This window comes from Stegastes partitus, unplaced genomic scaffold, assembly GCF_000690725.1.
Source record: "Stegastes partitus isolate 25-593 unplaced genomic scaffold, Stegastes_partitus-1.0.2 Scaffold751, whole genome shotgun sequence".
NCBI classification, from domain to species: domain Eukaryota; kingdom Metazoa; phylum Chordata; class Actinopteri; family Pomacentridae; genus Stegastes; species Stegastes partitus.
Genome location: NW_007578482.1, coordinates 117,834 through 142,000, shown reverse-complemented (window position 1 = coordinate 142,000; position 24,167 = coordinate 117,834). Strand labels below are relative to the sequence as shown.

Genomic DNA, 24,167 nt, shown 5'->3' with positions numbered 1-24,167 from the left:
TCACGTCCTTCACTCCCAAAGATACATGTGGCTACGTTTGGCCTTGGACAGTCAGTTCTTGTTACTAATAATAACTAACACTGAATTAACAGGCGACTCTCAGCACTGTAGTAGGGCAATTAAAAAAGTTTGCACGAGTATAATTAGCAGCACACACACACATAGAAAAAAGGAAAGGAGGGAGGAAGAGGAAGAAAAGGGGAAGAAAGGCTGCCACTAGGCGGAGCCAGAGGTGGAGGACATGACAAAATAGGTGTAAACTAAAGCAAAACCCGAAACCCAGTGCTTTGTTCAACTGGCATTTTGGTAAAGTTGCTACGCTCATTCACTTGTAATGGTTAGCAGGCATCATTAAAAAATAGCCTTTCAAAATTATCTTGGATGAGAGGGGAAATGTATTCAAGAATCATTAAGGAGTTGCTTTCTACTGGAGCTCCTTGTAATACCATAACTGAGATGACTAAGAATCTACACAGACTTTTGTTTTCATTTCTCTGGCCTTGTCTTTCACTACAAACAAACCACAAAATGAAGAAAAAGAAAAGAACAGAAACCACATTCTTAGCTTTTAAAACACGCAAACAACCAGACAAAATCTGTGGCCATAAGGGACTCCCTGACAGGAAGACAATATTTCTTTCTCCATGGATAGGAACTCACGTCCTTCACTCCCAAAGATACATGTGGCTACGTTTGGCCTTGGACAGTCAGTTCTTGTTACTAATAATAACTAACACTGAATTAACAGGCGGCTCTCAGCACTGTAGTAGGGCAATTAAAAAAGTATGTACGAGTATATATAGCAGCACGCACACACACACACATATATATGCTCAGTAATATTTTACAAACACCTCACAACAGTAGCTTTAACAAATTTTAGGAAAAGGAAATTGAACATTTTTTGGACACTATTATAAGTTGTGAATGAATCCATATCAATCTACCCAAAAGATAGATCAGCCAACTAGTGGCTCATTATCAGCTCATTGGTATCACTGTAATTTATACTGTATGTCAGACACTAAGCATCTAATTGTTAACACTTGAAATGGTGTTTAAATTCCATTATTTATCCACCACATCACTGACTTTATATTTACACAGTAAAATGTCTTGCTCTGTGCTCACTTGCTACAAATTCTTTTATTTTACTTTTAGTTTAGTTTTAATAACATGCAGTGTTTAACTCTCCAATATTTGTCATTGGCCTCAAACGTCATTGGTTTGACAAAAACAAATTTAAGAGAGAAGTCAGCTATGAGAGAGCATATTACATAAAGATTCTGTCCACTGACTTTGTTGTGCTGTTCTGATTCAACTGTATTTGGAGGCATTGTAAAGAGTGAGCTGGTGCCATAAGGTTAGAATGTTACGTTACTTTGGCATACAAGGCTGAACATTTAAATGTATTAAATATTTTATGCATATTAGTTTTTGTGAGCATCGGGTGTCTTCAGGCCACAAGGTTGCAGGGCACACTCACACAATGATTCAGTCACAGGTAAGGAAAATGCTTTATTATCCTCCCAAAATGTGAAGCTGTAGGCTACAGACAGAAGTGTTTTTTTTTTTTTTACTTAGATAACTGTGATATTGATGATAGATGTGTTATATTTTAAAGGAAAACGCCATCACAATTTTACACAAACATCATTATGCTTACTTAGTCTCAGGTTTCAATTCAACACATCTGGCCTGTTTAAATTTTATAGTGATCTAGGGGGGTTGCATACAGTCTTTAGCAGCTGCTTTGTCTAACACAAACAACAGTTGCTGAGCAACTCTTGAACATGGCCTACGGTTCAAGAAAACATCTGGTGATATGCCAGTATATGTGAGTAATGTTCTGTATACAACCAGGAAGTTTTCTTTCATCCGTATTGCTTTTAAATGCCAGGAAATCATTATAAATTAATGCCCAGCTGATTGGATAAACGTTTGGTTTCAGGTTGTATAGGTGGTAAAGATCAAAGTTTAGAACTTTAAATAGAAAAATACCATAATTTGTAATTGGACAAACTAAAGTGGTCAGTGTTTTGGAAGTGTAGTCAATAAACATCCTCATAAGTGTAGAGGTGCAAGTGTTTTAGAGTTAGAAGAAAAGGCATGCAAAGACTTGTCAGGTAGCAGTCATACCTCCACTTCTTCAACTGACTGTAGTAACGGTGACGACCCTGTGCTGTGTTGTACTGACTGAATCTGTCTGTTGTCTTTGTTGTACTGCTTTGATAGGTTTTGATTCAGCTGTGTGGTCATTTTCCAAAGCTGCAGTTTGTAGTGCTGCTTAAATGTTTTTTGCTGTGCTGTTTGGAGTTTGTAGTATTGTTTCCATCTCATTTATATCAGTGTGGTGAGACTAATTAAGAGAAACACTCCTTTGTATGATGTGATACAGTTCAACAATACCACACGTTACAATCCCCTAAATGAGCAGAAGCTTGAATCAACACAGATCTAAAACCTAGAAAGAAAAGGATGGACAGCGTAAGGCTTCTGCCATATGTTGTTTGTTTCAGCAAAATGTCTCGTCCTCATGCATGAAGTAATAATACTGGAGAAACTGGCTTTCTTTGGTAACCTTTTGTATTCAGTGTGGACCATTTAGAGGGGAGCAGCTAAGTTGACTGCTACATATTAAAAGCTCACTTAAAATAACTTTGTAATGACCTACCAACAGATTTTCCTAGTTTGCTGAGGACATACAGACTTAGTCATGCCAGTCCTGGGGCAAACTTTACTTAAAGCTTGGCCTTTGTTTCACAGCAATGAGATGTGCATGCTTAAGCTGGCTTTATCTGAATGGAGCTGATGAGGGAGTTGTCCCTGTTGGCTGTGATGACGCACCATACTCGCCAGGTGTTGAGTCTATTTCTGTGTTCTCTCACACTTGGTATGATGCAGCTTGGATCAATTAATGGGCCATATATAGTAAATACATATAGATTTAGTTTTAGTGGATAAGGTTTTGCTTTTTGAGGGAGCCCTTCAAAGAATCAGACCTGCTGGAAAACAAATCTTTTCTGCGTAAATGAACATTTGAGAAGAAAAACAACCAAGCATGATAACATCATGTTCTATGACTGCCAAGTTTCTGTAGACCCCACTCTGTGTGTTTCTCAGCTTTATCGGTTCCATCGACTTCTAAACCAATGTCTTTCCTTTCCTCAAGGTTATTTCTTGGAGTTCCAGGAACCAGTCAACAACATCACCCACTTCCAGGGCCAGACAGCCACACTGCACTGCAAAGTAGCTGGAAACCCTCGACCCACCATCCGCTGGCTAAAGAACGATGCCCCTGTGGTGCAGGAACAAGGACGCATAACCATCCGCAAGACAGAGGCAGGATCCAAGCTCCGCATCCAGGACCTAGACACAACAGACACAGGATATTATCAGTGTGTTGCCTCTAACTCACTCAAAGTCATCACTGCCACGGGCGTGCTTTATGTCAAACTAGGTAAGACTCACATTTACAGATATCCTGACTTAGTTTTTCTTCGGCCTTGACTACATGGGTAAATGTTGAATGTTCATTTTGGAAATTTATATGATGATGATTTATATGTTTCCACAAAGTCTCAGTGAGAAGGTAGCTTCCACGAAGAGCTTGTGTTTTGGTGACATCATTTATGACCCATTTATGTTTCTTTGCACTGTAACTGTAAAAACTGGAATATCTGTATTTTGCATGTAAAGTGATAAGCTAAATATGTCACTTTTTCATTTTATTTGCACTTTATTTATGTTTTATTTTGGATTTACAGGACAGACGCCCACACGTGGCCCAGATGAACCGTAAGTGAACACCTTCTGTGCATCAGCATGTCTGTAGAGCAATGGAAATTAAAAACGTTCCAAATTAAGGACATTTACATTAGTGATTGATTTAAAAAAACAAACAAAAAAATTTTAGAAATGAACATCTTAAAAGTTAAGAAAAGTAAACGTGTATCAGCGTATCACATCTTGTATGTGGCTGTAAGATGTTAGTGGGTTTGTATGTGCTCATAGAGTCACTTATGCAGAGCAGCATCTGTGATCAACTTCGTGGAAGTTTCAACACATTTCAATGGAATTAGGCAACCAATCTTCCATAGAAACTTCTCAAACCATCGATTACCCATCAATTTATCCACACTTGATAATACTGTTCAGAAAATATTGAGAAGCATAATGACAAGTCAAGAAGTAGGTTACATTGCTGATGTGACACGACGGGGTTCTGTAGATTTGTTGATACTTTTCTAAGTAGCAGAAAATACTTTACTGGAAGCCTTGTAAAGATTGATCTCGTGCCATAAGGTTAGACTGTTATATTACCTTGTATACCAGGTCTGAACTTTCAAATGTACTGAATATTTATTGTATTTCCATTTTTCCCCCAGAAAGTTTTCTGTCATTTATATTGCTTTCAATGCCAGGACATTATTTCAGATGTATGTGGCACTCATTGGCTAAAAGTTGTGTTTGGTTTTAGGTTGTATGGGTGGTGAGGTTTAAAGTTTAACATTTAGAATTTTCATTAGTTTGAAAAATGACCACGATTAATAACCATCTACCTAATATGACAAACTAAACTAACAAGTAAATAAATATCCTCATTAGTGCAGAGGTGCAAATGTATGTGTTTTTGGAGTTAGAAGTGCTGGCCCAAAGCGAAAATAGGCATGCAAAGACATGTCAGCTAACAGTCATACCTCCACTTCTTCAACCGGGTATAGTAATGGTGACGACTCTTTGTGCTGTGCCGCGCTGACTGATGCAACCAAACTATACGGGTAGCACGACATGTAGTTTTTCCTCTCTCTCTCTCTCTGTCTCTCTCTCTCCCTCTCTCCCTCTCTCTCTCTCTCTCTCTCTCTCTCTCGTGGTTTTGACTCACAAGGATGAAGCTCAGCTGAGATTCCTGACCACTAGCCGGTGGTTTGGAAAAACCAGCTCTGAACTGGAAAAAATGCTTATTCATGTTCTTAGTCAGACCAGCTGAATGCTTCTTCCAGAGCACCTCACTCATGATCCAACACTGTAGCTCCTATATTGTCCTATATATGTAGAACTGGGGGTAGGAAGACTATTCATTTTGGGAGGGACTGGGGAGGGTACAGTGACGTTTCTTACCTTTTCCTTTATCGTTACCAGGTGTACTCAGCTGTACAGTTGCACTATTAAATCATAGCAACAGATGTCCCTGTCAAAGTATCAGTGTCAGTGTCAGTTTTATGATTGATTATTTTGTCTGCGTCACGGTTTGTCGCTTGTCTTCTGCTACTTTTAAGGAATCACAGTAGCAGCCTCTTCAGGACTCTGTGTGTATCGACACAGAATTAGGATTCAGGAAAAACAGGCAGTCAAAAACACAAGGAATATTTACATGAGAGAACAAAAAGCTGAAATTTCAACATAAGGAGCACAGAGAGAGGAGCAGACTAAATACAGGAAAATGAGACACAGCTGACACACATTAGGAAAGAAATCACAAAGTTACCAAAGACATAAGTGCAGGAAGTGAAGCTTCTTCAATGAGAAGAGAGTTGAATGTATCAGAAAAAAATAACAGAAGCAATCGTACATGTCATAAACTGATAAACAGGACATATGGAGCAGAATGAGCTGTCACAACACTGAGATGGAAGTGGCCTGTGTTTTTTTGAAAGCACTCAGAGCCCAAACGCATAGACATTTTCTATAGACGTTTTCTACAGTAAGTAGTTTTGACGCTCTCCGCATGGATTTTCCAATATTATTTAATTGTTAACAAGTAGACAAATGTCCTCACATATTAATACTACTTATTTGCTTATTATTAAATAAGCAAAATACTGACAAATACCTGCAATGACATGAATCCTGCCATTAGAATGTAGTAAAAAAACAAACATGTCAGCTAATTTTCCAACATCACTGACAGATGGTCAGCTTCAGTAATTTCATGAGTCACTGAGCAATAACACAACCTGTCCAGGGTGTCCCCTGCCGTCACCCCAAGTCATCTGCGATGGGCTCCTGCCCCCCTGCGACCCTAGTGAGGATTAAGCGGTGTATAGATGATGGATGGGTGGATGAGAAATAACGAGCATGCTTCAGTCATGTTCAGTGCCCCCTGGAAAACTTTCCATTGTAGTCTGGGGTATTTGCAGCTCATTGGTTGTGTTTGCTGTTGTTGTTATTTTTTTAATGCTGTCTGTAATGCTGTACGTGTATATGAACTGGGATAAAGAAATGCGAAGAATTTTGAGGGGACAGGTTTTGATTTGAAGGCCTTTAGTGAAGTTGACTTTTTAAAAATCCTTGTAACACTGAAGTTTTTTCCACAGAGTAGCTCACAAGTAGGAATAAGGATACATATAAACCCCATGTCAAACAGCATTGCTTGACTCATAGTGGTACAGCTGGTAGCAGAGACAAGGCTCTCACTGCCCCCAATCATTAGTTAGAAGGACTGTTTTTCCAGCTAAACCTGAGGAGAGAAAAGGCTCACACAGCGCTGAGGAGGACCGTACTGTGCAGCGCTCAACGCTTGTCAGTTCCCAAAGAGTCACTTCTTGTATTGAGGTCACCATAACATCATTTAACTCTCACTGTGACCTGATCAGCTTCCTGTCCTCATAAGCTGTTTGAACTGGAAACTTTTCAGGATTTCTGACATTTACTCAACCTCACAGGTTTCCTCTTTTTAGGGCACAGAGCCAGTCCAAATATGAAGCCACCCATCCATCCAGGATCAAAGTCTCAGTGGCAGCACTCTTTTTTTTTTTTCCTTTATTTTTGACAGGGACAACAGGACAGCAAATGTAGAAGAGACAGAAAGCAGGGGATTTGAACTACCCTGACGTACAGTATATGCCCGTGTAGCATACTCCATTGGGTCATTAATTCTTGGTTTTAACAATGGTTGTTTAAATATTTGGTTATTGGTGACTTTTGGTGAATTTAGGAATTTCTAATGTTTATCCAGAGCATTTTTTTTTTTTACTGTGTATATCCCCTGCTTTGGCTTCAGCCTGTTTGTTCTGTGGATTAAGACTTGAGTCAGGCCTGGGCGGCTAAGCCCAGCAAAACATCACATACGAATGACCTTAGCAAAGAGCCGCGTTTGAAAACAAGTTCAGATCAGTTGGTTAAACCAGAACAACTTCCTGTAAAGCACCAGCACTGACCTCAGCAGCTCAACATGTGCTGCGCTGTTAAGTCAAGTCAAGTCAGAGTTACTCTTTTGTAAGTTCTGCTACACGTGTACACATACATAGGCCTTTCTTTCAGGCCCTCATTTAAAGAAAAACACAAAGTTGAAAAATAAATATGCATACTAAAAAATATGTAAGCTAAACATATAATACACTAAAAATATAGAGTCTAGGTCGGGAGAAGGAGAAGCCGCAGCGTCTGCACGTGCCGCCATCTTGCAAGACTGTTTTCTCATTTTTGTGGATCTATTTATTTTAGTTTTTCTCACCTTGAGTTCACAGTGCTGAACACACAACACTGTTTCCCATTTATCAGTGTTTTCAGTTGTTTTCAAATTTTTAAACTAAATACAATATTCAGCTGTTGAAGGTCAGGTAATCCCATTCTCATGTAGTCCAGTTGATATGTGATAATGACGTTTACTCTAATATGAAAGTATGAAGCTTGGTACACTTGTACAGTTTGGGGCCCTGATCATGTTCATAAATGAAGACATAGCAAAATGCTTTGTTGCGGCATGGCAGCCATTTTAGTTTCTGAGTGGCCAAGTTATGTGTTTTGCATCATATCTCCTAAAACAAACATGATAACACAGATAAGGTGATGTTTGCTCATGTTTTGATAGCTAGTACCATCATAAACTGTTCAAATGAATGGATAATGATGAATTCAGAGACCTGTTGTTGTCTGAGAACCTAGGCTAGACCTTATAATACAGTTTGTGTTGTGTAGAGTTTCAAAAGCCTAATCCATCTGTTCATTAACCCCCCGAGTACAGTGACTATAAACTATATTTGGTATGAACTTCTTAGCTTAAAGTGAACGAGTCAAACACAAAGATTTACTTCAAAAAAATGATTTCAGAGATGTTTTGTGGATTGTTTTGTTGTGTTTGGACCTGTTCTTCATTGTCTGCTTCACCGTTTTCTTGACATTGGCACAGAGGTATACACTTAAGGAGGTTTTTTTCCTTTTGCAATGCTCCTAGCAGCCTCTTGTGCAACCATGCAGCCACAATTTAAGAGTTCAAGGATGGACTGACTTGCTTGCGGAAAAATTGACCACAATGCTCTCCAATCACTTGGGTGTATCCAACCCCAGCCTGCTGGAAATAGCATATTTGGTGCCACCTCAAATGCATGTCCCTAACAGTGTCCCTTCTGATACACTGCACTTTTAAGGTACAGTTCTAGAGCATCCTTAGTTGTGGGGGATTTGCTCCAATCCTTCTTTGTTCAGAACAACTCAAGAATGTGAGCTGTGCAGAGGTAGCCTGTAGTAGGATCATAGAAGAGACCTGTGAAGCTCTCCAAAGGGAACAAACACCCACGGGATGCTTTTCAGGGCCTTGTACAGCAACTGTGTTGCCATGTAATCAGTATTCCAGGTATACCGTGCTGTCTTCTTGCCTGTAATGTGTACAGTGTTCAAGGCATGGAACACAGGAATGGCCTTGGATTAGTAAGGACCCAGAGACTTGGTAATGTCATAGGCAGGTTTGTATGCTACCCACAGCTCCTCAGTGACCAGCTCTGATACATGTGCAGTGGCTAGGACCACAACATCTGCTTCCACAGTGTGTAGGCTGATCTTTTTACATCATTTTCTTGCAGCGTCTGCTGCATGGAGTAACTTTTGAACAACAACAGACACAAGTCTTTCCAAAAGTGAATGAATACAAGCCAGAGCTCTTTCACTTGTTAGCTTTTTGGAACCTTTTGGAAATGTGTATGACCAAAACATTGGTCTTGATTTGAACTATCAATTAGAGAGCATTGTGGTCAACATAGGCGAGTTTGAAGGAGTTTGGATGAGCAGTTGGTCAATGTTTTGTCCATTTTGCATATCTGCACTGTGTGACATCTGTAGTTACTAGTGTCTAAATAATAGAGGATTTTGAGGACGGTATTGAAGGGTTTACAGAATCCAATAAAATTACGCATAAGCCGATGTTCATGATCATCTGTTAAATGTGGTCAATAGAAAGCTGAAACCAAGGTATGTGTTGTGTTCATCTTGGGTGTGCGCCCCTACCACCCAGGAAAGAATGCTGTCCCCTATGCTGTTGGCACTAATGGCATCTTTTAGACAATAAGGTACATCCACTACACAGTGGGCACAGATGTAGAAGGTAAACAGCAAGTTTTTACCTGGAGTCCCCTAACTAGTGAATCTGGCTATGTGGTAGACACCCTATTTCAAAACATCACTGTTGAATGACTTCAAAGATATTGTTTTATTTTATGAACTGTAATTTTTTTGTTACTTATCAGCGAGCATATTAGGACACACCAAGACCAATTTATCAGCTATAGGCTAAAGTTTATTGGTAATATATTTACCCTTATTAATATGTGGTTACGCTTACTGAATGTAACCATAGCAATATTAATAAGTGGCTTCTGTAAAAATGTACACAAAAACTGTACATTGTCGTGTTTTCTCTTCTTTCTTTCACTGGCCTTTTAAACTATTTGTGTCTAAAGTGTCGTTTGTTTTTCTTGTCAGGTCGCATGACAAAGGTTTCTGTCAGCCATACCGAGGCATCGCCTGTGCACGATTCATTGGTAACCAGAGCATCTATGTTGAGTCTCTACAAATGCAGGGGGAGAGTGAAAACCGCATCACAGGTGAGGAACTTAGCTGGCCGTCTGAGTTATCACATACTACACTACCATCAATGCAGAATTGTGTATACCAACAAACACATTATTAGAATCCAAGGGAACTGTGACCATTTTATTATGATTTGTTGAACTCACTCAGCTCAACACATACCACAGGCATGAAGTACAACAAACGATTTAAACATATTTCATTCTTTCCTCCCTTCAAGCTGCCTTCACTATGATTGGCACCTCCACCTACCTATCAGATCAATGCTCCAGGTTTGCCATCCCATCCTTCTGCTACTATGTCTTCCCTCTGTGTGATGAGGGCTCAAGGGGCCCTCGGCGTCGTCAGCTCTGCCGAGACGAATGTGAGGCCCTGGAGAATGACCTTTGCCATGCTGAGTACACCATTGCCAGATCCAATCCCATGATCCTCATGCAGCTCGAGCTCCCCAGCTGCCACTTACTGCCACGGCCAGGCACACCTGATGCCTCTTCCTGTATGAGGATAGGAGTGCCACCGGAAAAACTGGGTTCATGTAGGTGGATGCGACGGCATGCACACATTACAATTACTGATGTAAAAAACACAAAAGGGAAGATTTAGTTTGTAGTAGACAAAGCTGACATTAATCTTGTGTGTTTTGGGTTAAATATTCCGCTGTAGACAGGAGCAGAGGAAAGCGTATTTGTGAAACAGTGTGTAGGCATATCCATAGTGAGTCACTGTCTGCTCTACAGATTCACCCTCAGATCACAGCTGCTACAACGGAAGTGGTGCTGACTATAGGGGCACAGCCAGCATCACTAAATCTGGCCACCACTGTCAGCCGTGGAGCGTTCAATACCCTCACAGTCACCACCTGTCCCAGGAGTACCCCGAGCTCTGGGGAAGTCACAACTTCTGTCGTAATCCAGGAGGCCAGATGCAGGCCCCATGGTGTTTTACCCTGAACCCTCAGGTCAGGGTAGAACTATGTGATGTTCAACCATGCAGTAAGTACTATAATACAATACGTGGTGACTTAATACTCATTTGGATGGTAACAATTTCAGGTTATTCAAAGATAAAAGATTTTTGAGAAAAGTCATTTTATTGTGTGAATAAATAACATTAATTTTTATCTAAAAGTCACAGCAGTAATCAGACTTAAAACATTTGTGTAAAACTTCCAACATGGGTCAAATCTTAACTGAATATCATCACACGCAAAAGCAACACAAACAGAGGCACAGGGTAAAACATGCACAGAAAGATCAAGTTAGATGGTTTAATTTTATTGTCATCTCAACGAAAATATGTCTGACTGTTTAAAGTGATAAACAACAGTGGCAAATATAAGATTCGATATATGCTTGTGGAGAGTAACATGAGTAACATCCATCCATCCATTATCTATACACCGCTTAATCCTCACTAGGGTCGCGGGGGGCTGGAGCCTATCCCAGCTGACTTAGGGTGAAGGCAGGGGACACCCTGGACAGGTCACCAGTCTATCACAGGGCTACACTTAGAGACAGACAACCAAGCACACTCACATTTACACCTACGGACAATTTAGAATCAACAATTAACCTCAACATGTTTTTTGACTGTGTGGGAGGAAGCCAGAGAACCTGGAGAGAACCCACGCTGCATAGAGAGAACATGCAAACTCCACGCAGAAAGATCCCAGGTGTCCTTACTGGGACGTGAACCGGCGACCTTCTTGCTTTGAGGCAATGATGCTAACCACTGTTCCACCTTGCAGCCCCATGAGTAACACGCTGTTTACAAATGCCAAATGCCAAAAGACAATCATATAGCTGTATCACACCAATATGAGTCATCAGCATATGACACTCTGCATTCTTTTTCTAATTTAGTGGTGTTGCTTTCTGTGCTGCAGAATCAACAGACCATTTCTAACAAATGCACTTTTTCTAATTTAATTTATTTAATGTTTCATCTATCCCTTTTTCATCTTTTGTCCAACAGTATGACTTTTGATAAAGTCACATGATTAGGGAGCGTGGAAATGGTTTATTACTCTGAACTGTTTCCACTCCTTAGAGCATTTGGCACTTACACTGAATCTCTTTGCTGCATCAAGCTCACAGCTACAGTGTACTTAATATCTGTAATGTGTTTTTTTGAATTGGAAGTGATGTGGAAATACTGTTTGTCTCTTTATTTTATTTTTTTGCTACAAGATCTATGGTTGGACCCACACTTGTTTTTTCTGGTATTCACTCTTGCACCATAAGAATGGATGTGTCTTTTAACTGGATGCTGTTGTTATTTGTTGTGTGATTAGAGCAGACTGATGCCCTTCTAAAACTTGAGTTGAAGGCACATGTTGCTTAGACAGTTAACAGTCTTCAGTATTGTAGAACAATAAATCAGGTTGTGTTTTATGTATGTGGATGGCACAAATAATATGTTTATGCAAAAATCTAATTACTCCTGTTAGAATGACCATATTATAAAGCACAGAACATAATTTGTTGTTGTCTTTAATATCTTACTTTCCAGAGCCACCAGTAAATCCAAGGAAGGAGATCCTATTCATTCTAATCCCTGCAATTTCCCTTCCACTGCTCATCGCTTGCCTCTTCTTCCTGGTTTGCATGTGTCGCAATAAACACAAGGCTCCAACTGACACACCATCTCGCTGCCAGCTCAGTAGCTCATCCAGCCAGGACATGGAACTGTCGCTTCTCAATCTGCAAAAACACCAGGTAACACAAACACGCAGTACAAAGCTTTGTTGCTATAGAGGTCTTTAATTTGCATTCTTTCTCTACGACTGTGTTCAGAATGACATTAACACTGCATTAGAAAATGGCAAAATAAAGGATTAACATTACACATTAAGAAATTACTGAAGAAGTTGCACAATAAAGTTGAAATCATAAAGGCTTTTGAACTACATTTAAAATCAGGGCACCTGTATAAGATGGAGTTTCCAGATTATGTAATAATGTAGGTCTCACCTTAAGATCCCTGTAATTTCAGTGTACTGTGCACTGTTAGTAGCATGTACAGGACAAGTGAAGAAACATTTACATTACTGCAATGTATGAGGTGTGTCAGAAAAGTTTCAGGACTGGCGTCACAAAAGATATATTTCAAATCCAAACTAAAAACTACAAGTTGTCCCCTTCGAAGTAATCCGCTTGGAGTCTCACACACTTTCCCAGCCTCTTCTGCCACGCATGCACTCCTGGAAGGATTCTTCCAGGATCCTCTGCAGCTCCGTTGTCACAGCCATTTGATGCCATCCACGTCTTCAAAACAGGTCACCTTGATGACCCCCTTGAGCTTGGGGAAGAGAAAAAAATCACACAGAGCCAGGTGGGGTGAGTAGGGAGGTTGCTCAGGGCATTGTGAGCAGGCGCGATTTGTCCTGCCACAACTCTCGCCTCTTCTCGCACACTGAACGAAGCAAACGCCGCAAGATGTGTTTGTAGACGTGCTGGTTGATCGTCTGAAGGTGAAAACTCGTAGTTTGAAGTTTGGATTTGAAATATATCTTTTGTGACACCAGTCCTGGAACTTTTCTGATACACCTTGTACACAGTGAACTTGGAATGTTCTGGACCCCTGGGTTCACGAATGCAGATGTTTTTTGTGTTTTTTTTAAAAGAATGCTTGTTTAGATCTGAACACTCGGTAAAAGTAAATGTGACCTCTATACACCTACAAAGGAACTGTCTCATTCTCTATTGTTAGCCATACACTTTGATGATATGCATTTATCCTTTATGACTGCAGGCCAAGTTGCGGGAGATTAACATGTCAGCTGTGCGATTTATGGAAGAGCTTGGAGAGGATCGTTTTGGTAAAGTTTACAGGGGCCACCTGTACGCCACAGCTTCTGGTGAGCAGACTCAGGTGGTAGCCATCAAGACATTAAAAGACAAAGTTGATGCCACTCTTTGTGAGGAATTTCGTCATGAAGCCACACTCCGCTTTCACCTACAGAATCAAAACATTGTTTGTTTGCTCGGTATGGTCACCAAAGAGCAACCAATGAGCATGATATTCACCTATTCCAACCAAGGTGACCTGCATGAGTATCTGGTAATGCGTTCTCCCAATTCAGATATTGGCAGCTCGGATGATGACAAGACAGTCAAATCCACATTGGAGCAAGCTGATTTCCTCCATGTTGTCACCCAGATTGCTGCTGGAATGGAGTACTTATCCAGCCACCAAATAGTCCATAAGGACCTTGCTGCCCGAAACATTCTGGTCTTTGATAAACTCAGTGTCAAAATCCTTGATCTGGGGCTGTTCAGAGATGTCTACTCTGCAGATTACTACAATCTCATGGGAACAAGCCCCTTCCCTATTCGCTGGATGTCCCCAGAAGCTATTACGTATGGCAAGTTCTCCACCGACTCTGACATCTGGTCTTATGGTGTGTTGCTATGGGAGACGTTTAGTTACGGTCTTCAACCATATTGTGGCTACTCCAACCAGGATGTGATTGAGATGGTGCGCAGCCACCAGCTACTGCCTTGTCCTGATGATTGCCCAGCATGGATTTACACCCTTATGCTGGAATGTTGGAGTGAATTTCCTGCTAGAAGGCCTCGCTTTAAAGACATCCATGCACGTCTGCGTTCCTGGGAGAGCCTGTCCAACTACAACAGCTCTGCTCAGACTTCTGGTACCAGCAACACTACCCAGACCAGCTCGCTCAGTACCAGCCCGGTTAGCAACATTAGCATGTGCACTGTGAATGCATCACGCTATGCCAGCCCTAAAAAGAGCTCACCTTTTCATCAGCCCCAGTTTATGCCAATGAAGGGTCAAATGCATCGGCCAATGGTGCCCCCACAGCTCTACATCCCTGTCAATGGATACCACCCCATTCCAGCGTACCCATACCTGCAGAACTTTTACCCCATGCAAATACCCATGGCAATACCCCACCAGCAGATGCACCACCCACCACTAATGGTTAACAAAGCTGGTTCTCACCATAGTGGCAGTGGATCCACGTCTACAGGCTATGTCACCACTGCCCCTTCCAACACTTCTGCCACAGAGCGAGCAGCTTTGCTAAACGAGGACTCCAAGACCAATGATGAAGACTTGGCTAATGGGACATCACAGGAAGAGTTAAGCCAAAACAAGGACTTGTCCGTGCCTGAAACAGAATTGCTCGGTGACAATGAGGCTCATCAAACTGACGAATTGGTGATTAACTTGTCAGACACATAAGTGTGGTGCTGTTTGAATAAAAGTAGAGCTAAAATATTATATGAGCTGTGCTTTCCTGGCAAGAATTCAATCAGCAGCATGAAGTGAAGGCAGCAATTTTGGAAAACACTGACAAAACTGTCTCTGGTGTTTCAAAGGTCACTCAGACGCACCTGAATGTCAAGTGAGTCTCGTGCCTCTCAGAACCCTGCGTCAAGGATTGAGCAAAGTGAATTGTGCAATTACTCTTTACATCTTGTTTTTTATAATACTGCCATTAAGAAGAATTATTGTCCTTGCCGTTGCTGTGCAACACAGACGTTATTCAGAGAACAATACATGTATGAGGAAGAGAAATGTTGTAGGAGTTTTGACATAACCTATGGGTATTTTTTTCGTAATTCTCACTCAGATGTATTTTGGAGCTTAACTCCATCAATCAAAAAAAAAAAAAGAATAAGAACAAAGGAGTCATTCCAGGACATTTTACACATGTGATTGGTACTTTTAACATCAACTTTTGTAACCAAGTTATATAGATTTTTAATTTATGTACTTTGTTTTGAACATTTTTTGCTTTTAAGTTTTTTTTTTTATTTGTAAAGATTGCTAAGCTTGGTGTAAATAGAATGTCTTTTCCATGATGTTTCCTTTTTCAAGCAGTATTTTTGCTTGCTATGTATTGGAATATCAAATAAAGTCATGTAAATAAAGTGTTTTTTCTCATGTGTTGAGAAGTTAATAAAAATATACTTTATATTGAATGAATACATTCTTTTCTGATTAAAACAAAAATACTGCACTTTCCTCTTGGTTGGTTTGTTAGGATTATACATAACTTTAATGAAACATCATGACAACAATATGATAAGCATGTGTTGAAAGTTGGTTTTAAAGAACATAGGTTTAATAAAATAGTCTTAACTTACTTGTTTTATTGATCCTTAAATGAAGTTTGGCCACACGATGCAAAGATTGTAACCTCTTTCCTTGTTTAAAGAAGGACTTCGGCATCTGGGGTGAATAGAAGTAACCGCAACACATGTCACTCACATCATGACACCATGGCTGTTCCTTCAGCTTGCATATAAAAAAAAAAATCACAAATTTCATACGAAATACAACTCAAATTTGCCGAGAAGAATATGGGATGTGATTGAAAGCACTAGAAAAAGATAGCAATTAGTTATACATACAGTTAAGACTATTTTGTCAAACTGCTATAAATGTCAAAATTTGACTTAAATGCTCCAGAAGAGTGAAGCTGCAAAGGGTTACAAATGATCAGCAACATATGCTAAGGTACACTGTGGCATGCTCAGCTGACACTAAAATCTGACTAATCCATGGTTTCTTAATAATTGCTTCAGAATCTCCCCAGTTCACTTTTTATATACAGACTTGCAACATGCAGCTCATATTGGTGGAAACATGGGCTGTACAATAAGCAGGAAGTATGGATGGTGAAAGAAATTTTGTACCTGGCCAATAAGAGCACATGTTCATGACTAAAAGCAAGGAAGAACTAACCAACAAATGAAAAAACAAAAGTCATTAAATCTGAGTGAGCTGCCTCCCAGCAAATGTCTATACATTTGAAAAACATTAGTTATAGATTAGAACCAGTTAGTTATTAATATAGAGCCAAATCTATGTTGTTGTTCTTTTATTGTGCATTCAATAGCTTATCTAAAAACAAAAAGTCCTTCATGTTCAGCAATACAAGGATTGAAGATTCTATGCTTTATTTTGCTGTGGAAGTGGAAGCTGAGAAGTCCAGTGAGGCCCCAAACACCACCTTCATTCCTAATGTTATGCTTACCAACAATAGGTCATTTCAGTGTACTTTATGTTGTGACATGTGAGCCTCACTGACAAATCTGTGCTGTGAGACATTGAATAAACAATGCACTTTTTCAAACCCTGCACATTGAAATGTAACACACAGACTATACAAGGCAAAAGCAAACCTTTAATCACAAGGTGAACAGTAACAACACAATAACATAATACATTGAAGACAAAGGCTACAAAGCTCTGTAATCAAGACAGAGAGCTTCCCAGGAACACACAGGACTGACTCTGGTATGCAGCAGCCATTTTAGTCTCGACCTGCAGGAACTGGGGCTCAGGTGGTCAGCAGCTGGACGACAGCGCCCCCTGCAGCTGGTCCGGAGGATTGGAGGGAAGCGCGCGCTGAAACACATGGAATGTTGTGTGCGACAATGTTGTGAAACTCTTCTCAGACATTTGTGCTTTTTTTTTTTTTTTTTTTAATATTTTTTACACATCTTGTATTTTCTTAAAAATCCTTGTAGTGAGCTCATATTTGTAATTATTACATATTATATTTTAGATATGTTATATGTCATTATATATTATTTATTTATAGTTATTTATTTATATTATTTACATTTCTCATATATCCACAATGTTCTTACCTCATCAGTGCAATATATTTATTCTACCGTTTAGTAGATTAAACTGTATATACTTCCTTCTGGCTCCGTTTGTAAATATATTTATATATTCTTATTTGTCTTTTTATTCTTGTATTTTGCACCACTGGAGTTGTCTTTTTAATTTCGTTGTACTGTGTGTGTGATGACAATAAAAGCATTCTATTCTATTCTATTGGTGTCTTTGCATTTGTTTTCTTTATCTTTTGCTGATTGCTGTTTTTCACATTTTACATTTCTCCTATTTTCTTGTTTTAACTCTACATATTTCATTTCAACTTAAACTATGTTTAACAAGTGCTGTTTATATACTTTACATGTTATATACGTTCTGAAGTCACTGCAGGGGCTAGTGGTTTGGTTATGGTGTTTTGTTGAGGGATGTGTTTATTTATGTATTTGTTATTAATTATTATTATTATGATAGTTAATGCTGCTCACTGCACAAGTATGAGGGTAAGTTGATAATCCTTTATTAATTGAACACGTTGACTGGTAAAGGTCAGTCTAATAGCAGGGAGCACTTACTATACGTGGGTATAAATAATATTTCATTATATTTCAGATGGGGTCGTGGGGGGGCTGGAGTCTATCCCAGCTGACTCAGGGTGAAGGCAGGGGACACCCTGGACAGGTCACCAGTCTATCACAGGGCTACACTTAGAGACAGACAACCAAGCACACTCACACTCACACCTACGGACAATTTAGAATCACATCATTTAGAATGAACATGTTTTGGGGCTGTGGGAGGAAGCTGGAGAACCCACGCTGCACAGGGAGAACATTCAAACTCCACCCAGACAGATACCAGACGTCCAAACCGGGACACGAACCGGGAGCGACGGTGCTGACCCCTGAGCCACTGTGCAGCCCTTCAGTAGCTACATGTGGCTCAATACATGGAAGCTGCAGCTCTACATCGTCACACTGAGGGCGCTTTGCAAACTCGTGGAAAAGGTTTTTATTTAGAACTTTATGAGTGAACATTATATGTGCCAAGAAGATTTAGTTTGTCTAAGTTTTGCACTGTTGATGTGGACGTACACATTACAATAGCTTTAAGTTGTCCGATGAAACCAAGAGTCATTGGCTGAAGTTAGAAAATGCTGCGCTCTGATTGGCTGCGGTGGCTGTCATGGAACGTGACGCTGCCAATCCGCTGAATCAGTGACCTACTAACACAGATCCGTGGGTCGGTGGCACTGTGAGCAGAGCAGGCGAGGCACGGCAGTCCGGTGCTCTCCAACTTGGAACATGTCGAAGACAGTCATTTCTTTACTGATCCGTGGACACCCTACTCTGCTTCTTTGTGCTTGATACGCGGCGGAAAACGAGACCAAAGCCCCGAAGCAGGTGCTAGAAAAGGTACCGTTTTGATTCGTGGCTAATCTGAGGTGTTTGAGGTGGTCAGGATTTTTAGGGATGGTGTGTTTACAGAGTCACATAGCTCGTCTGTAGTTTGGTGTCATGTGGCTGACCTCTGTGTTTTCTTGCATGAAATCCATTATGAAGGCAGAACAGTCGTGTTAGTGCTTTTATTCATTCAACACGCGACGGAATTCGTAGTTGGAAGTGATCCATGCAGGCTGTGATGTGAGTCGCTGTTTCAACATGTCGCCGGTGCAGAGCAGCGTTCAGGACCGGGAGGCCGACCATCGCACCGGTTCAGGGAATTGCAACACTATGTTGTAACCCCAGAGTTCTGGGCTGAAGGCAGCACTGATGAGTCAGGAAGGAGCTCCAGGTGCTGATCATGAAGCAGCGTTTGTTCTGTCGTAACGCTGTTTGCGCAGATTGTCCTTCCAGGGCGGAGATGAGTCCGCACCCTCCGGCAGCATGAGGAAGCAGGGCAGTGATGTCATGTAGAGAACCGGCTCTATGGCCACATTGTTCCCGTCCAGCCTGTCCACAGCTGCAGGCCTCCTTACCCAGCCCTCATCCCGATAGAGTCTTCACCTTAGTACACACACACACACACACACACACACACACACACACACACACAGACATTGCATAATGTGCTGACCGGCGTTAGGGGGTGGGGGTGGGGGGGTGTTGTTGGGTAATGTGGACACCGTGGAGGAATGTGGGGTAAAAGGACCTGATGACGAGGTGCTGGACGGCCACTAACGACCAGCCTGTGGCACATTTAGCTGACGTTGCAGTAATCTTAGCACCCATTTTTGTCACGTGTGATCCAGATATAGTCTTCACGTCATGTTGCCTCTTTAGAAAAGACAAAAGGGGGCGATCCTTCTCATATAAGGTCAGCTGGGTAATGCAAACGCCAGCATTTGTAAAAATCTTTATGTGATGTAAGAAATGTGAGGAAAAAACTAAGAGAGCAGCTTTCTCTGGCAGGCAGAATATCTAATAACTGACTTGTTTGGATCATATTATGTCCTTTAAAGTGGTATGAAAGGTAGCGGACTGTGTTGTGCTCCACTGGTCACTTACTGACCAGGTTTCTCAGCCTGATCGTTCACTTCCTACATTAGACACACGCCAAGGTCAAAATGAGGACATAAAGGTAAAAGAGACCTGGATAATGTTACCACACCCTAACCTGAATTTGTATAGGCCAACATATTTGTGCACTGGCTGTAGATAGAATGACTGTCTAACAACACCTTCTGGTTACAGGCTGCATGTCTATGGGGGTATCGTTGTAGTAAAACTATCTGTACATGTGTATGGAGAGTTGTGTGTCTGTATTTCAATCTGTGTGTCTGTTGTGACATGTGTATATGTGTAAAAGAATTTGTCAGTGCGTACTGAGATCTGCCAATGCCAGCTGGAATCTGCAAATGTCTTTTTCAAAATGTGTCTGAAAAAAATCTGCTAATCTGAATTAAAATTTGTACGTGTAATAAGATCTGTAAATGTGTACAAAGATATTAATAGATGACAAGTCTAAGTATTTGGCTACAAGTGCTGGAAATGCAGACAAATCACCAGTTACTATCAAGCAGGCCTCACATTTGGCTGTCTTGTTACACATGACTTTTGCTGCACTTCTGCAGTGACAGATCTGGATCTGTGACTTGAGGGTCTCTGTGCCCTGAGCTCAGGCTCACAGGCTCGTTCATTCTGGCTGCATACCCCTCTGCTGCTCTGTACCTCAGGAGTTGTGCCGCCTGCACATCCATCAGGTGGTGCTATCCCTCAGAGTCTATGAGGACGCACACATTATGGTAGAAATTCTCTTTAAGAGTAACAGATGTTAAGTGTCATAATTTGGTGGTCACATGGATTAGATCCTATGAGTTGAGCAAGTTTTCTCCTGGGTAATGACGGATGGCGGCTAAAGCAGCAGAGTGGTCTGCATCCTGAGCTCACAGGCTCATTCATCCTAAATAAATAGAAAAGATATCAATCATGCTTGATTTGAAATGGAACCTATTCTGTCATGTAATTATTTTTTTTACCTTTTCTTTTAACTTAACATTAAAACCTCTCTCACTGTCTGTTATTCCACAGATTTATCAACTCAAGAGGATTGATTCAGTGGGGCACTTAAAATTGCTGCATACAGGCATTATGGTATTTAGTTAAAGACCTATGAGCGTACTGACAGTAGCAAACAGTGATAATATGCAATCAGTCAAGCAGGAGGTGGACTCCAATGAGTCCTACAGTGGAGAGGATGCTCTGGTTCTGGCTGTGGCCTTACAAGGAGCTAACAGAGACCTGATGGGCCACAAAATCTCTGCAATTCCCTTCAAGACTAAGTCTGCCTGTCGTAGAAAAAGAGAGTTTATCCCAGAGGAAAAGAAAGACACCGTTTACTGGGAGAGGCGTCGTAAAAACAACGAGGCGGCCAAGCGCTCAAGGGAAAAGCGCCGCATGAACGACATGGTGCTTGAGAACAAGCTGATGGCCCTTGGAGAGGAAAATGCGTCCCTCAAGGCAGAGCTGCTGTCACTGAAATTGAAGTTTGGCCTGGTTACCTCAGCTGCATATGCCCAAGAAGTCCAGAAGTTATCCAGATCCACTTCTGTCAACCTCTGTCAGGGGTTTGTTCCACCCAGTACCAGCCAAAGTTCTACCAGCAGAGATCTGGAGCCTCCTCACCTGCGCAGCAGCTGCATATCAGTCATTAAGCATTCACCTCAAATGCCTGAAACATGCACTGCAACACAGGGTAGCTTTACTTTCTGCAGAACTGCAGATGTCAAGCAAGAACCAGCAGAGAATGCCAGCTATGCACAAGGAAGGAGTAGTCCCTATGAACTGTATAAACTCTGCGTGGCCAGCTCTTTGTCTGGAATCTACTCCCAGTCGGCCTCATTCATGCAGATGACTAGGTCATCCAGTAACTCACCACGGAGTTCAGATGACTGTGCTGTAAGCAAATCATCAGATGGTGAAGATGAGCAGCAGGTCCCCAAAGGGTTGGTGCCATCTGTTGCTGACCCAAGAAGTGTCATTGTCTCCACTCACAAAGTGCCGGATGCCAGTTCTTCAGCTTTGCCGCATAAACTGCGAATCAAATCCAGAACTATCCAAATCAAAGTAGAGGCCATTGATCCTGAATACGAGCCCTCTGGAAAGTCGTCCTCTCTTGTCAGTGTTTCAGAGGGAGAATGCTACCAGATCACTCAGGACTCTTCAGAGTACATGCAGGCCTCCCACTGCCCTTTGTCAGTACAGGTCACCAATATGCAGGACTGGACCCACCAGTCAGAGCAGTGGCATCAAAGCAGCACAGTGACACTGCAGGGCGGTACAAAGAGTACAAAACGAACCCCGAGCCCTGTCTCAAACAAAACAATTATTGATTGAAGATAAGTTTCATTTGCACACTTAAATGCTGAGGACTTGTATCTAAAACAGGGCCTTGCGACCCTGTCTGCAAAAGTGGCCTCTGAGAAAGGTTCTGCGATAGTCAACCAAAAGCACCACTCATCATCATCATCATCAAATGGATGTTCCTCTGAATGACCATCATATGTTTTGCATTTTCACTGTATTCACTGTTGCACTGTGGGGTTGACATTTGGGCCAAACTATGCTTTGATTTGATACATTTTGAAAAAGCTGTTTGCTAATACAGGCTGGGGGGAAGGAGGGAGGGTTAAATTACATGTACAATAAGCACTGATGTGATGAATTCACTACTGTGTATAATACCCCAGCACAAATTCCAACATCAAAGTTATACTCACCACTCTGCTCCTCAGTTTCTCTTCTATAACACAATTTTTTCGTTTCATTCACTTGTTGATTTCAGACCCTAATGCTTTGGCTTTTTTTCCCCCCAACTTCTGCTGTGTCACTAATAATGGAATTTAGCACTTCTTCCAATGTTTCAAAACGTATATTGATGTTGAAGTCTTATTAGAACAGAGGAGATTGCGCCCTTAAATGTACTGGTGATTGTAAATAGTCTTTCTGTTTAAAAGCAACAACTTAGCAGCTGAGTGGTAAGCATGACATGATGGTTTAATCAGGTTTATTGCTGAACTGTACATGGTAATAAATGTATTCAGTATCATGTTCCTTTGTGTTTAGCTTTTTAACATGGCCGTATTGTTGTTTGCATTAACAAATTAGCAAATGAAAACAGGAGCAGATAAGAAATCTGAATCTCTCATATAAATCTGTTTCAAATAAACACCTGGTTCCCTCTGCAGCATTTGTGGTGTAACTAAGGGATATCTGGACACTTAGAAATTACTGTAAATTGTTGATCTATCAGGTATGACAGACATCATTAATGTGAAAGACACTGGTATGTTTATTCTGCTTTTTATCAGATTATTTATGACTGTTGTCACTGGCCTCCACCTATTGGTGTACACCTGCTGTCACTGAGCACTGTTCTGCTTTGATATTGTGGAGCTGTAAAATGCCCTACAGCTACAGCTACCACGAGCCTGCCTTACTGCCACTATCATTACATTTGTGGCTGGGGGCAGTCTGGCCATTGTTTGCCTTAAAGCTGAAAATCCCAATTAAAAAAATGTTATGTGGTTATTGTATCCATTCATGTTTGTGTGGTGACAGATTTACAGTGGTTGGACACTGTCTGGATCTATTCTGCTTAATTTCTGGTTCAACCCACAATGTGTGGAGAATAGTGTCTTCTGTCTGATGGTAGTGCCATGACTATAAATGGATGATGGAAAGCCTCAACACGTATTTGGACATATAAGTCTCCCAAGCATTTGGCGTCATACTATTACATTTCCTCTAATTGGGTTATTAAATGTTTTGGAATCCAGACCTGTAAGAGATGATTAAAATGGTGTTCAGCCAGCTGGAGTATTTTCACAATACCTCATGATTTTCTTTGTAGTCAGTATAAAATTACACAGATACTAGTTGATATGATGTCATATAATACACTTTATTTCAAAGAAATAGTGTAAAACATCTGTGATGATGACAACAACTCTCCAGGCTCAGCAGTCTCAGGAGTTATTGAAATGTTTGTCTACAACAAATGTCCTGCCACAAAGTCATCTCTGCATTTTTAGAGTACACGCGTTTTCCACCAAAAATAATTGATGTGCAAAATAAAAATTTACCTGGAAAGGGAAGATACTAACGGCAGCTTAAATGTGACTGAAGCTGATTTTTTGAGGTTGTCCATGTTTTACTGATGCTGTCAAGTCTGAAGTGATTCTTCAGGCACTCAAGTCTCAACTCGTCACATAAGCCAAGCAAAGTTCTGACTTAATTCTAAATTGTCTGACAAAAGCTTTA

General features: G+C 40.9%; 2 protein-coding genes across 2 annotated transcripts in view; both read left to right on the top strand.

The window, feature by feature from the left end:
• ror2 (receptor tyrosine kinase-like orphan receptor 2) overlaps nt 1-15,758 on the top strand; it is a 46,320-nt gene extending 30,562 nt beyond the window's left edge. Inside the window, exons 3-9 of the mRNA XM_008291601.1 lie at nt 3,173-3,460; nt 3,768-3,798; nt 9,697-9,818; nt 10,025-10,339; nt 10,542-10,796; nt 12,316-12,521; nt 13,558-15,758. Coding sequence (XP_008289823.1) covers nt 3,173-3,460; nt 3,768-3,798; nt 9,697-9,818; nt 10,025-10,339; nt 10,542-10,796; nt 12,316-12,521; nt 13,558-15,015 — 2,675 coding nt within the window. The 3' untranslated portion in view covers nt 15,016-15,758. The remainder of the gene's footprint in view (nt 1-3,172; nt 3,461-3,767; nt 3,799-9,696; nt 9,819-10,024; nt 10,340-10,541; nt 10,797-12,315; nt 12,522-13,557) is intronic.
• Nucleotides 15,759-18,657: 2,899 nt separating this feature from the next.
• Nucleotides 18,658-22,409, top strand: nfil3 (nuclear factor, interleukin 3 regulated). Its single transcript, XM_008291600.1, has 3 exons — nt 18,658-18,821; nt 20,937-22,279; nt 22,318-22,409. Exon 2 carries the CDS (start codon nt 21,018-21,020, stop codon nt 22,239-22,241), a length of 1,224 nt encoding a protein of 407 aa, XP_008289822.1. The 5' UTR covers nt 18,658-18,821; nt 20,937-21,017; the 3' UTR covers nt 22,242-22,279; nt 22,318-22,409.
• The last annotated feature ends 1,758 nt before the right edge of the window (nt 22,410-24,167 follow it).